The sequence below is a fragment of the Osmerus mordax genome, chromosome 22, assembly GCF_038355195.1.
Source record: "Osmerus mordax isolate fOsmMor3 chromosome 22, fOsmMor3.pri, whole genome shotgun sequence".
NCBI lineage: Eukaryota > Metazoa > Chordata > Actinopteri > Osmeriformes > Osmeridae > Osmerus > Osmerus mordax.
In genome coordinates, this window is record NC_090071.1 from 2,693,339 (window position 1) to 2,708,385 (window position 15,047).

Here is a 15,047-nt window from a genome sequence, read left to right on the forward strand (position 1 = left end):
ACAGACTGACCTTGAGCAGGGCTTCAAACTGACAGACTGACCTTGAGCAGGGCTTCAAACTGACAGACTGACCTTGAGCAGGGCTTCAAACTGACAGACTGACCTTGAGCAGGGCTTCAAACTGACAGACTGATCTTGAGCAGGGCTTCAAACTGACCTTGAGCAGGGCTTCAAATTGGGTGTCTTCATGCACAGGCAGCTGGGTGGGGATGTCACACTCATTCTGCCCGTGCACCACCAGGGTCTTGGTTCCTGAGAAGACACAGTACTCATGAATTATCGACCGAATTAACGAACGTGAATTATCGGACTGAATTAACGAACACGTGAATTGCCGATTGAAGTCAAAAACACTGTGGCTTATGAATGGATTAACAAATAATTTTCAATGACGGAAATAATGAATACATGAAAGAATACATTATCGAACGAATTATTCGTTCGCAAAGAAAAAAAAACCCCTTGTTGACAAGTCCTTAAACCTTTCTCAGGCAGTGATGGTCCTGCAGGTTACCTGGCATGGAGGCCGTCACCAGCAGCTTGACCTCGCACTGCTCCTTCTTCATGGTCTGCTTCAGGTCCTTGAAGAACAAGCCCTCCACGTAGCCCACCACCTCCCACAGGAAGGTCAGCGTGGCCGAGATGGCGTCCATGCCCCACTCGCACGGCGTCCGCACAAAGTACATGATGAGACCCACCTAAGGGGGAGGGAGACCGCATGGAAAATGAACTGTTAACGGTTTCCCCCCCAAAAAACGAACAATATTTTGAGAAGAAAAAAAAACTAACAAATGAATTTTTCGATCAGAATTTTTTTTTGTGTGTCACTCATTTGCTTCCCCAGATGTGTGTCAGACCAGGTGTGTGTGCCAGACCAGGGGAGCTCTGACCAGGTAGTTGAAGAGGATGTGGGAGGTCTGAGCTGGGAGATCTCCGATGTTCAGCAACAGCTTCCTCAGCATGTACATCAACTCATCCTGACAGAGAGGCAAGTCCTCAACTCTCAACAGCAACTTACATTCATCCTTTCAGACGGACATCTTCAGTGTGAGTGTGTGTGTGCGTGTGGAAACTCTACCTGTCTGTTGCTAACGGTCAGCTTCTCCAGGAAGTGACGCAACACCAGGGCGGGGTCCTCGATCAGACAGTTCCACAGGATCTGCTGGGCCACTGCACTCACTGGGGAGTTGTGGGAAACCGAGTCCGTTCAGAGCAAGAAACAGAGCGACACAAAACTCACGAGAAAACTCAGCGATGACACCTACCTGCCACGCCATCCTCTCGCACCTCCCCATCCTCCATGAGGTGCACTATGGGTAAAACGGCAGCACAGATGCATGCTGGGAAGACGGCCTGGGGTGGCTGGAGCATGTGATGTGTCGGGGTGTGTTCCGTGGTGTTCTCCTCGTCTGATTGGCAGAGGGACACACGTTTGTGTCACACACACAGAGCACACACTTGTGTCACACACACAGATGACACACATCGACCACTTCTGATCCTTGATCTTCTACCGTACTTCAAACCTGCACACCTGCAGTATCTCTTTGATAAAAAGGTGTCTGCTAAGTAATAAAAACATGTCAATGTTGTGTCATTTGTGAGGGAAAACTCCAGGCCCCGCGACGGGCATCTGGGCCTCTCCCTCCCTCCCCTCCCCCCTCTCTCTCCCCCCCTCTCTCTCTCTCTCTCTCTCACCCTCGGCGCTGACCACGGAGCGGACTGACCACACGGAGCCGCGCCTGAATGAGTAGTTCCTGTGGGAGTTACTGGAGGTGCAGGAGGGGCTGACGGACAGGCGGCGGGATGCCAGGTTCACCACTTCTTCTGTTGGCGGGGAGGAGAGGGGACGAGAGGAAAGGAAAGGAAAGGGGAGGGGAGGAAAGGAGAGGGGAGGAAAGGAGAGGGGAAGAAAGGAGTGGGGAGGGGAGGAAAGGAAAGGAAAGGAAAGGAAAGGAGAGGAAAGGAAAGGAGAGGGGAGGGGAGGAGAGGGGAGGAGAGGAGAGGGGGGGAGGGGAGGGGAGGGGAGGAGAGGAGAGGGGGGGGAGGGGAGGAGAGGGGAGGGGAGGAGAGAGGAGGAGAGGGGAGGAGAGGAGAGGAGAGGGGAGGAGAGGGGAGGAGAGGGGAGGAGAGGGGAGGAGAGGAGAGGGGAGGAGAGGGGAGGAGAGAGGAGGAGAGGGGAGGAGAGGGGAAGGGAGGAGAGAGGAGGAGAGGGAAGGAGAGGGGAGGAGAGGGGAGGAGAGGAGAGGGGAGGAGAGAGGAGGAGAGGGGAGGAGAGGAGAGAGGAGGAGAGAGGAGGAGAGGGGAGGAGAGGGGAGGAGAGGAGGAGAGGGGAAGGGAGGAGAGGGGAGGGCTCGGAGTCAGACAGGAACACGGACGCACAGCAGCTTCCTGCGTCTCAGTTCGGCTACGCAACCCACAACCGTAGAAATGGCCACTGTGTGCTCTGAGTAAAGACTATTCATAAAATGGCTGACACTTTAAATGGAAACAGATGTAAGGGTTAGGTATGGTGCTAGTGTTAGGTATGGTGCTAGTGTTGGGTATGGTTCTAGTGTTAGGTGGTGTTGGTGTTGGGTGTGGTGCTAGTGTTGGGTATGGTTCTAGTGTTAGGTAGTGTTGGTGTTGGGTGTGGTTCTAGTGTTGGGTGGTGTTGGGTGTGGTGTTCCTCCCCACCTTCCTCCTCCTGCTCAGGGGGAGGGCTGCAGCTGGGCTCGTAGCAGGCCTCCTGAGCCACGGGGATGGCGGTGATGATGCTGGCCTCGCGCCCCAGACGCCTCTTCTCCTCCTCCTGCTGCAGGTTCCTCAGGATGTGCTCAGCCCGCTGGTGGGAGCGGGACACGGCCCGCGCCGAGAAGGACTTCTGCAGGGGTCAGGGGTCAGGGGTCAGAGGAGCACACAGAAACTCAGGGCCCAGAGGCAAGCCCCCACAGCATAGGGCCTCCCTGGCTGGGAACTTTGTGTGGAGTTGTGACGTTTTTTTTAAACTTATTTTGGCTTGTTGAGGTTGTAGAGGTCAACATTTGGTAATGTAAACAACTGGACAGTGACTGGACTTTGCCATTTCCTCTACAGTACATGGGGGCCATGGGTACCTGTATGGCTCATGCTGCTATATTCTCCTGAGCGTAGGTCATCGTACAGGTCACCAAGACAGGCCAAAAACAGTTTGCAACGATTTATTTACGAACGGATAATAGTTGCTTTATGGAACAGGAACGTTCCGCGTGTCTGTGTTTTGGGAGGATCTTGGTCAGGAGAACATATCTTATCCAGTGTTCTTATGTGTTGAAGCATTCCCCCATATGGATGGAGGCACCACCATCAACACAAAAGAAGAAACACACTTGCAATGGTTTCCATCGGCAACACTCATGCAGGTACACACAGATACAACGACACATGCTGTTTTCACGATGAGGTCCAAGCACATTTCCAGTCCAGTGGTGTGTGTGTGTGTGTAGGCCTGTAAGTGTAGGATGCATTTAGTATGGCCCATGGGATCCCCTAAAGGTTTGGCTTCTCCTTATGTATCTGTCTGGTCTCATTCAGTCATCAAGAGGTTAACTCAGGTCACATGATGCACCCAAACAAGCATTGTCCGTACGTAAATCACAACTTACTATGGCATAGATTGACTGAATTAATGTGGGGAACTAAAAACAAAGAAAAGTTGATAGATATATAAATTACAGATAGGACCATAGGTATTCTGTCAGTGATCACTTTGCCCTAGAGCTGTCTAAACAATGTTAAGTGTTGACATGCTGGACAGACAGCATCATGGGGGTAAAAACACCAAGAAATCAAGCCAACATTTCCGGCCTTTTGCCCAACTGTCAGTTTAGCATCTATGCTAACTAAGGACACAGTATTGTATGTTTCTTAATTTGCCATTGAAGGTTATTTCTTGGTGGAATTGCAACACAGTGACAACATCAAACTGGCATGACAGTACCAAATGTTACCATAAATGTGGTGGCATATCAAGTCTAGCATTAGCCAGAAGTTAAGATGTGAACTGTTATTGACTGTAGTGAGAAAGGGATTTATTATACATACTGTTGTTATTTGCATGCATAATGGTCATATTATGACCAAATGTGCTTTGCAGTAAGGCTGATCACTTGACCACTGATAGGACATGGAAACCATCCATCAACAGTAACCTAGGTTTCAAGGGCGGGACTTACAGATTGGTCCTCGTTGATTGGGTCTTGGACGCTGCCCGTGTTCTGAGGTACCCAGGGCGGGTCGAACATGGGCACGCAGGGCATGCCCAGGATAGGAGAGGGGAGGGTGAAGTTGATGCTGGGCGGAGGAATCTGAAACACAGGAGATACTTCAGGAAACATGAACTTCCTGTTGGGGTTAGGATGATGGGGGTGTTGGGGTTAGGATGATGGGGTGTTGGGGTGAGGGTGGTTTTGGGGTTAGGATGATGGGAGTGTTGGGGTGAGGGTGATGGGGGTGTTGGGGTTAGGGTGATGGGGGTGTTGGGGTTAGGATGATGGGAGTGTTGGGGTGAGGGTGATGGGGGTGTTGGGGTTAGGATGATGGGGGTGTTGGGGTGAGGGTGATGGGGGTGTTGGGGTTAGGATGATGGGAGTGTTGGGGTGAGGGTGATGGGGGTGTTGGGGTTAGGATGATGGGGGTGCTGGGGTTAGGGTGATGGGGGTGTTGGGGTTAGGATGATGGGAGTGTTGGGGTGAGGGTGATGGGGGTGTTGGGGTTAGGGTGATGGGGGTGTTGGGGTTAGGGTGATGGGGGTGTTGGGGTTAGGATGATGGGAGTGTTGGGGTGAGGGTGATGGGGGTGTTGGGGTTAGGGTGATGGGGGTGTTGGGGTTAGGGTGATGGGGGTGTTGGGGTTAGGATGATGGGAGTGTTGGGGTGAGGGTGATGGGGGTGTTGGGGTTAGGGTGATGGGGGTGTTGGGGTTAGGATGATGGGAGTGTTGGGGTGAGGGTGATGGGGGTGTTGGGGTTAGGGTGATGGGGGTGTTGGGGGAGGGTGATGGGGGTGTTGGGGTTAGGGTGATGGGGGTGTTGGGGTGAGGGTGGTGTTGGTGGTTGGTTCTGTACCTTGAAGATCTGCTGTGCCCCTTCCTCCATGCGAGGCCACACCTGGTAGCGGAAGCGCCACAGGGTGTAGAACTTGTGCACGGAGTTGATGCGCTGGCACGCCTCCTGGTGCTGAAACTCTGCCATCATCATCTCCGTCACGGCGTCCGGCACTTTCACCGCACACAGCAGGAACATGGCGGCTAGGGGGCGAGAGGGAGGAGGAGGGGCAGGGAGGGGGGCAGGCAGAGAAGGGGGTTGGAGGGAGGGATGGAGGGGAGGAGGGAGGGAGGGAGGGAGGGAGGGAGGGAGGGAGGGAGGGAGGGAGGGAGGGAGGGAGGGAGGGAAGGAAGGAAGGAAGGAAGGAAGGAAGGAAGAAGGGAAGGAGGGAAGAAGGGATGGAGGGAAGGAAGGAGGGAAGAAGGGAAGGAGGGAAGAAGGGAGGGAGGGAAGGGGATATTTCCGTAACTCATTACGGCGTAAATGACCTGCTTCACCAGGGCCGCTCACTTCTTCTGTACTTTCCACAGGTGCTATCTGTATGGTGTATCGCTCTGGATAGAAGTCACCTGCTGCCGCCGCCATGTGTTCATCCACGCTGAGGAGCAGCTCCCAGGCGGCCGGCTGGATGTCCCCGTACATGTCGTCCGTCAGGATGGTCGCCGCCTTGATCAGCAGGGACAGAGGGGCCGGGGACAGGCTCATCACCTGGTGGGGGGGGGGGGGGGGGGGCAGGGTGTTAGCATGCCACGGTAGCATTGGCTAGCCTGTTGCCACTGAAAGCCTAGCATTGGTTAGCGAGGTGCTAGAGCCTGGGCTAGCTTGTCCATGAAGAAAGGCTAGCATTGGTCAGCAAGGTGCTAGAGCATGGGTTAGCGTGCTCATACATGAAGATTATCTTTGGTTCGGTCCAGACAGGCAAGCTACCTGATTCCTGATGTACTTCAGCATGCTGGTGTCCTTCTTGCCCTCCGAGCTGGACTCAGCAGGTCGTCTCTTCATCGACGGCGTCCGCAGACACGACTTGTCAGAACTCTGCAGTCACAGAACGCACAGCCAATCAGAACTCTGCAGTCGCACAATGCACAGCCAATCAGAACTCTGCAGTCACAGAACGCACAGCCAATCAGAACTCTGCAGTCGTACAATGCACAGCCAATCAGAACTCTGCAGTCACAGAACGCACAGCCAATCAGAACTCTGCAGTCGTACAACGCACAGCCAATCAGAACTCTGCAGTCACAGAACGCACAGCCAATCAGAACTCTGCAGTCACAGAACGCACAGCGTTGAGAACTCAAAGCGGCACCTCTTTGCTCTTCTTGGGGCGCGCCCCGATGTTCCCGCAGGCACCGTCGTCGCGGAGACTGTCCACCGTGTCTCCGTACAGCAGCTTGACGGAGCGCACCAGCCGGGCGCAGGAGCGGCTGTGGTGCTGGTAACAGCGAGGGTGGCAGAACTCCACGTGGGTGCAGATGAAGCTCTGCTGGTTACATAGCAGGATCATGATCTGGGGGGGAGAGAAGGGGGGAGGAGAGGAGGGGGAGGAGGGAGGTGGATATACTGTAGGTAAACTACAAGTCAAGGAGGTACACACAAGAAAAGAGTCAGTCCCACAGATGCACTTAGCTGAACTGCACACACACACACACACTTACATTACATTTAGTCATTTAGCAGACGCTCTTATCCAGAGCGACTTACAGTAAGTACAGGGACATTCGCCTTGAGGCAAGTAGGGTGAGCCATGTGGCTCCCTACACACACACACACACACACACACACACACACACTCCATCCTGGCACCTACGTGGAGCCAGGACATGTTACGGTGGTAGTTGTCCTCGGCTCCCCCAGTGCTCTGCCCTTCTGGCTCGATGCTGGGCTCACTGGTACTCCAGGGACTCCCTGTGGAGAACACACACACACATACCCCCCCCCCCCCCACACGAACACACACACACATACCCCCCCCCCCCCACACACACACACATACACACATTCATACTTCTTAGTGAAGCCAGTTCTTGGCCTATGTCCATGTTATAACCCTAGTCTTGGTGAAGCCAGTCCTTGCCTATGTCCATGTTATAACCCTAGTCTTAGTGAAGCCAGTTCTTGGCCTATGTCCATGTTATAACCCTAGTCTTAGTGAAGCCAGTTCTTGGCCTATGTCCATGTTATAACCCTAGTCTTAGTGAAGCCAGTCCTTGGCCTATGTCCATGTTATAACCCTAGTCTTGGTGAAGCCAGTCCTTGCCTATGTCCGTGATGGTGTCTCTGCTCTGGGACAGCAGGCCCTCATCGTTCTCCGACTCCGAGTCCTGCCGGGACATCTTGGTGCTCTTCAGACTCCCCGCACGCCGGATGGAGGACAGAGACCCCCCCTTCTTAACACGGAAACTCCTGGCCCCCTTGATCTGCAGCAGCCGGGAGCCCGCGATACGGATCTTCCTGATGGGGGCTGGGGAGGGGAGGGGAGAGGAGAGGAGGAGAGGGGAAAGAGATAAATGAGGATGTAAAGTATGAAATAATTGTGGCATTCTATCACACCCTCCTCTCCACAAACTCCTTCCCCTCCCTCCCTCCCTCCCTCCCTCCCTCCCTCCCTCCCTCCCTCCCTCCCTCCCTCCCTCCCTCCCTCCCTCCCTCCCTCCCTCCCTCCCTCCCTCCCTCCCTCCCTCCCTCCCTCCCTCCCTCCCTCCCTCCCCCTCTCACCCAGGGGCTCCTGGGCCTTCTTGTCTTCGCAGGCCGTGTCAGACTTGAGGGTGTGGCTGCTGCTGTTGAGCGAGCCGTCCTCATCGTCCAGGATGCCGGCGAAGCTGATCTTCCTCTCGTAGCGGTGACGTCCCAGCTCCGGGTCCAGACGCAGGCGGCAGCTGTCCAGGTCCTGGAGGAAGCCATTCATCATTTACGTATATTTATATACATATTTATCCTTTTTAATAAACTGTAATTACATACATTTGCCTATATTACAAAAAATGACTACAAATGTAAATGTACATACAGTTTATAATATAAAAAAATTATTTCATGTATTTTTTCTACTGTAGGTCAGAATGCTTAGATACATATCTACTGTACATCTGGGCCTGGGTGAGATATGTTGGTGCAGTCCTGCTACTGACCACTAGGGGCTCTGTGCGCGGCCGGGGCAGGCAGGGGAAGGTCTCCCTGAGGAACGTTGTGATCTCCAGCAGCAGCTGACAGGCGGCCATCTTGAGGGCAAACGGACAGCCGCACTTTGTAGGGTTCACCGTGTCTGGAGACAGAAGAAGGCAGCGTCAACGTTTCAGCGGCCGAACCTGGCAGTGAAGAAGACTGTGTTCCTTCTCTCCACCCATCCTCTTACTGTCATCTAGATAGTCCTCCTCCTCATCCTCCTTCTTCATCCTTCTCTTGGTCTCCTCGTCGTAGATGAAGCCCAGGATGTTGGCAGGGCTCTCGCTGTCGGAGTGACACAGCTCACTCAGCCTCGTACCGATGGCCTAGACACACACACACACACACACACAGAGAGACACACACAGACACACACACACATACACACACACAGAGACACACACAGAGACACACAGAGAGACACACAGACACAGACACACACAGACACACACACACAGAGACACACAGACACACACACACAAACACACAAATAACTACCTTCAAATCATCCTGACCAGTGCTGCTGGCAGTCCCCATGCTAGTGTGCTTATGCGTCTCTCTGCTGTGTGGACTCACGTCTCCCCACTGGCAGAAGTGCTGGGCAGCGTTCCACTGCAGCTTCTGGTTCCTCTTGTTCCCCACCACCGGAGAACGTCCCCTGGACAGCCCTCGCTTCGTGATGTTCACGTGGTGACCCTTCATCCACTCCGGCCAGTTGCCGCGGTTACAGCGGTGGACGAAGCGTGCGCACTCCAGGAACAGCGAGGCCCTGGCCACCACAGGAGCTTCCTGTTTGGGGTCAACCCAGGAAGTACGTGTCACTTCCTGTTGGTCTGGATTGGACAATTGGACAATTGGACTATTCGAGTACGTTTTGATCTCCATAATGGGAGTCTTCTGCTGCTTTGGGAAGGTTTGTACAATTCATTATGTTAGGTTTGTAAAAAAATACTTTTTCACCAATTTTAAATCCCTGATCCAGAGAACATAGGTTCAAATCCCCCCTGTACGTGGCTCTGAATGAAAAAGCATCTGCTAATAGAAGAGGTTGTGGTTCACCAGGGGTCCCAGCCTCATCAGGTCGAGGGCGGCTGCCAGGATGGTTAGGGTTAGGGTTAGATGAGGTCATGGTTCATGACCAGCCTCACCAGGTCGAGGGCGGCTGCCAGGATGGAGGCGTCGGGGATGGTGCCCGGCTCGCAGCAGTTCAGCAGGAACTGGAAGCGCTTCATGCCCTGGCGGATGGCACCCAGGTTCACCACGTTCTTGTTCTTCATGGCCTCCTGGCTTGCCGCCAGGCGCTCCTGGAACCCGTGAGGCCCTGGGAGGGGGGAGGGCGGGGATGGGGGATGGGGGAGGGCGGGGAGGGGGCGGGGAGGGGGGGAGGGAGGAGGGCGGGGAGGGCGGAGGGGGGAGGGCGGAGGGCGGGGCGATAAACATGATTTTGTTCGCCAAAACCAGACAGCTAAAAGACAAAGCTAAAACACATTAAATTCCCGAATTCACAAAAAGCACCACAGATTAAGCAGAGTGTAGACTGAGGGGGTTTTCACACATGGCCACCAGGGGAGACACGGTCGGAGACACGGTCGGAGACACGGTCGGAGACAGGGAGCTATGCAGGGAGCGCCAGCAGCAACATGCTTCACACACGCACACTGACAGGACTGGACAGGGCAGGACAGGACAGACTGGGAGACAGAGGGAGGTTGGTTGGGTGGTCGGGGTTGGTGGCGGAGAGGAGCAGAGAGCAGAGATGAGGACGAGAGAGGAGGGGGAGACTGGGGAGATGAGAGGAGAGGGAGAATGGGGGAGAAGAGGGGAATGAGGGAGGACAAGGAGACTGGAGGAGGAGAGGGTGATGAAAGGAGAGGGAGAATGGGGGAGAAGAGGGGAATGAGGGAGGACAAGGAGACTGGAGGAGGAGAGGGAGGTGAGAGGAGCGGAGGACGAGAGAGGAGAGGGTGACGGGGGGGAGGAGGGCACCCCCATGTTCTACCATCTTTCTCTTCTGTGTGGTGGAGCTTGGACGGGTTCCTCCGGCCAGATCTCCATTTACCCAGCCGCTTGAAGAAGTTCTCCTCCTCATCACGGCCGTACTCCACAGTGCCCCCCTCAGACAGCTTCACAGCACTGGTGAACTTCACCTGCGTGGGGGGGGGGGGGCGTCAGGGGCACACACACACACACACACACACACACACACACACATCCACAAAAAGGAGCAGTGAACATCAATGTAACAAAAATAGTTGATTATCTGAATGAAAACTAAATGGGGTGTGTGTGTGTGTGATGTCTGGTGTGTGTATGTGTCTGCATTTGTGTGTGCGTGTGGTGTGCGTGTGCATATGTGTGTATGTGTCTGCATATGTGTGTGTGTGTGTGACCAGACCTTGGAGCTCTGGCGTATGAAGGAGAGACGGTCCACAGAGCTGATGTCCAGCAGGTCCTCCACCCCATCAGCCAGGCCTGAGAGGGACGACCGCTTCAGCCAGTTACCTACACACACACACACACACACACACACACACACACACACACCACACATGCACACACGCACACCACACACCACACACACACAATATAATGTCAGAGGAGGAAGAGGAGGATGAACAGGGAGGGGTGCAGAGGGAGAAAGCCGTACAGTGACTGGGTCATGAACTCATCAAGCAGCAGACACTGAGCTCAAAGCCGCGCCATCGGGAAGGGAAGCTCACACACACACACACAGTGTCAAACACACCCACACACACAGCGTCAAACACACCCACACACACAGTGTCAAACACACCCACACACACAGCGTCAAACACACCCACACACACAGCGTCAAACACACCCACACACACAGCGTCAAACACAGCGCCTCGACAGCAAAGCTCACTCAGCCTGGAATCAAGCGACCTCCTCCTCTGTTCCCCACACAGGAAGTCGACACGGGCAAACACGGGGAGAATCAACGTGCAATGGGTCGATGGTCAGTACACACACACAAACACACACGCTTGCACATACGTAACACAGAGAGGGTGATTGGTAGTTGAACAGTCCTACGGCATGCTGTGGACAAGATGGAGCACAGAGAAACACCACAGGTGAATAGAGCTGTCCTTCAAACCCACACACACACTTCTGAAATACCCACTTCTGAAACACCCACTTCTGACACACCCACTTCTGAAACACCCACTTCTGAAACACCCACTTCTGACACACCCACTTCTGAAACACCCACTTCCAAAACACCCACGTCTGAAACACACATTTCTGAAACACACACATCTGAAATACACACTTCTGAAACACACGCATCTGAAATACACACTTCTGAAACACTATAACAAGTGACGTTGTCTGCCGTGTCGACACAACAGACCAGGGGCCCACGGTGGGCAGTACAAGCACCACTACCAGCAGACGCTGCAGTTCTGCAGAACCTCCAGAGCACCACTGGGGGGCGCTGTGGGCGCACGGAGAACCTACCGATGGGAAGCTTGAGTTTCTTCCTGAGGGAGATGCGGCGGGAGCGCGAGCGCGAGCGTCTGTCGGTGGTGGTGCCTGAGTGAGCGGTGGTACACTCTGACGTGTCCTGCTCTGATTGGCTGCTGGTGTCGCTGGCGGCGCTCTGTGACTTGAACATCTTCCTCCAGAAGTCCTTCCTGCCCAGCAGAGCCCCTGGTACCTGCTCCTCACTGAGGGGGGGGGGAGAAAGAGGGAGGTAGAGGGGGAGAGAGGGAGGGGGGGGGAAAGAGAGAGGGAGAGAGGAGGGGAGAGAAAGAGGGAGGTAGAGGAGGAGAGAGGGAGGGGGAGAGAGAGGGGGGTGAGAGAGGGGGGGAGAGAGGGAGTGAGAGGGGGGAGAGAGGGAGGTGGGAGAGAGGGAGAGTGAGAGGCAGTAGCGAGGAGATGAGAGATAGAGTGAGAGAAAGATTGTAACACATTATGAATGCATTATGCATTTCTGTCACGTTTAATTTATTTTACACACAATACTCAAGACGACAAAAAACACGTAAAACCCAAAGCTGACGTTCAGATGCATTCAGATCACGTTCTTCAGAAATAAAAGGGTTTATTGCGATTGGTATCTGTAGTGTTGGTAATGTCACTGAAAGATCTGGCTGCAGGATTGTAGAAGGACTGTGTCCACCATGCAGGGGTTTATAAGAGAGGATAAGGAAGGAGATGTGGGGGAGATGGCTGAATGTGTTGGGAGGAGGAGTGGGCATGTTGGGGCGTGTTGGGGCGTGTTGGGGTGTGTCAGGGCGTGTCAGGACGTGTCAGGGCGTGTTGGGGCGTGTGAGGACGTGTCAGGGCGTGTGAGGACATGTCAGGGCGTGTTGGGGCGTGTCAGGGCGTGTCGGGGCGTGTTGGGGCGTGTTGGGGTGTGTCAGGGCTTGTCAGGACGTGTCAGGGCGTGTCAGGGCGTGTGAGGACGTTTCAGGGCGTGTCAGGGCGTGTCAGGGCGTGTGAGGACGTGTCAGGGCGTGTCAGGGCGTGTTGGGGCGTGTGAGGACGTGTCAGGGCGTGTCAGGGCGTGTTGGGGCGTGTTGGGGCGTGTCAGGGCGTGTGAGGACGTGTCAGGGCGTGTTGGGGCGTGTTGGGGCGTGTCGGGGGCGTGGGGATGGGGGACAGGGGGCACGGGGGGGCAGACACTCACTGTTCTGGTGTCTGTGGGGGTCTACTGGAGATGAGGCTGCGACACTCGTCTGCAGTGGTGGACACCAGTCCCTTCTCTCCTGAGGACCCTGCCTCTGACCTGCACACGCACGCACGCACATGCACACACGCATACAAACACACAAACATACACACACGCCCAGGCACACACACACATGCATACAAACACACAAACATACACACACACACATAAAGACGCACACACAAACACACAAACGGACACACACAAACACACACACGGACACACACAAACACACACACGGACACACACAAACACACACATATAAGCACACTGGCTCTGTCTCATACATGTCTACAAAGTCCTCAGAGACGACTGACACCTATCCAGCCAATGGCGGACGGCTCTTCTTTGTTCTAGTTCTGTGATTGGTTGAATCGGAATACCTCTTTGGAACGTGGGGCTTAGGCTCCTCCTTCTCCTCAGGCTTCTGGTGCTGGCGACCTTCTCCGCGCTGTCCAGGAGCGCGCTCAGTGCCACCCTGCGGAACACGTTGCCATGGGATTCCTTGATGAACTGCACCAGCTGGCGAATGTCACAGTACAGGCCCTGGAGGAGGCGCGAGAACGAGGGAGTGAGAGAGTGTGTGTGTGTGTGTGTTTACAGAGGAGAGTGTGTGTGTGTTTACAGAGGAGAGTGTGTGTGTGTGTTTACAGAGGAGAGTGTGTGTGTGTGTGTGTGCAAGACGGACCAGAGGAAAAGAGAGAGAACAGGAAATCACATTTCCAGCAGGACATGGGCGTGTTAGGACATGATAATAATCTCCAGCACCCTGTGTGTGTGTGTGCGTGTGCGTGCGTGCGTGTGTGCCTGTGTGTGTGCGTGTGTGCGTGCGTGCGTGTGTGTGTGTGGGTGTGTGTGTGTGACATATTCCACCAATCTCTCTTCACAGCACAGCAGCGGTAGAGCTCTGTGATGTCACACCACTTTGTGCCACAGTACTGTGAAGGATCCTGTTCCAGCATACAGCGCCATGGCAACACTCTCCACCCAACACTATGGCAACATCCATGGTAACACACTCCACCCAGCGCTATGGTACCATACTCCACCCAGCCCAGCACTACAGTGTTGTGGCAAAATGATTTGTTCCTTCTTCCAGATTCAGACAACTGTCTGGTCATACTTAGTGTACGTGTTCTTTAATAATTCATCAAGGCTCCATTGTGTCACACTACCAGGCAGCCTTTAATAATTCAGCTAGACATGCTTCACAACATGGGCATGATGGTAGAAATCCCCACAGGGGAATAATTACTGCAAATAATGTGAGAGAGAGGAGAGAGAGAGAGAGAGAGAGAGAGAGAGAGAGAGAGAGAGAGAGAGAGAGAGAGAGAGAGGAGAGAGAGGAGAGAGAGAGAGAGAAGGAGAGAGAGAGAGAGAGGAGAGAGAGAGAGAGAGAGAGAGAGGAGAGAGGGAGGGAGAGAGATCGAGAATATGAGGAGGGGGTGTGTGAGAGGATGAGGAGGGTGAGAGGGGGACGAGAGGGGGATGAGAGAGGAAGAGAAGGATGAAGAGGGGATGAGGCATTTCTCACCAGGTTCTCAGGGCTGTGCAGCTCGTGGGTTGGTGGACGAGCAACGTGTGATCAGAGACTTGAACATGCAGCCCACCACCACGGCCTCCATGTTCTGGGCCAGGGACTTGTTGTCCCCCCGTGGTGAAGTTGTTCCCAAACCCAGCCTTGTCTGCAGACATGGGAAAGCGGAAGAGACCAACACATCACACAGGGGTGGTGCGGTCAGGAGGAAACACTTTGCCTGTCCAGCTGCTCAGGGTTGGAACACACAAGCTCAAACAAAGAGGGAGGGGGGGACGGGGGGACGGGGGGGACAGGGGGGACGGGGACGGGGGGACAGGGACGGAGGGGAACAGGAGTTCCAGAAGCTCAAAAGAATAAAAGCACAGATGTGGAAGCAAACTAAAAAGGGATTTGGTTGAGAATAATTATACATGCAAGTGACTGTGGCCTGCTAGCTAGGTACATAGACAGACAGGTATCTCACTAAGGGAAATTGGGTCAAGAGTCTATTATCTAGAACATAGTCTGTAATTCCTGGAATAGAACTAGAACTAGCCTGTAGGTTCTGGAATTAGAGCTAGAATCTAGCCTGTAGGTTC

At 54.2% G+C, this 15,047-nt stretch overlaps 1 protein-coding gene across 1 annotated transcript in view; it reads right to left on the minus strand.

The window, feature by feature from the left end:
• Positions 1–15,047, minus strand: part of LOC136966444 (protein unc-80 homolog) — a 36,760-nt gene that overhangs the window by 13,581 nt on the left and 8,132 nt on the right. The window contains 28 exon segments of the mRNA XM_067260951.1: positions 158–252; positions 515–698; positions 891–977; positions 1,079–1,179; positions 1,266–1,409; positions 1,699–1,827; positions 2,677–2,863; positions 4,194–4,325; positions 5,084–5,265; positions 5,632–5,770; positions 5,990–6,097; positions 6,372–6,572; positions 6,873–6,970; positions 7,323–7,526; positions 7,781–7,952; positions 8,194–8,327; positions 8,418–8,553; positions 8,804–9,016; positions 9,376–9,548; positions 10,287–10,374; positions 10,623–10,729; positions 11,714–11,922; positions 12,888–12,986; positions 13,313–13,361; positions 13,364–13,475; positions 14,464–14,493; positions 14,495–14,581; positions 14,583–14,638. Of these exon segments, the coding sequence (XP_067117052.1) occupies positions 158–252; positions 515–698; positions 891–977; positions 1,079–1,179; positions 1,266–1,409; positions 1,699–1,827; positions 2,677–2,863; positions 4,194–4,325; positions 5,084–5,265; positions 5,632–5,770; positions 5,990–6,097; positions 6,372–6,572; positions 6,873–6,970; positions 7,323–7,526; positions 7,781–7,952; positions 8,194–8,327; positions 8,418–8,553; positions 8,804–9,016; positions 9,376–9,548; positions 10,287–10,374; positions 10,623–10,729; positions 11,714–11,922; positions 12,888–12,986; positions 13,313–13,361; positions 13,364–13,475; positions 14,464–14,493; positions 14,495–14,581; positions 14,583–14,638 (3,656 nt within the window).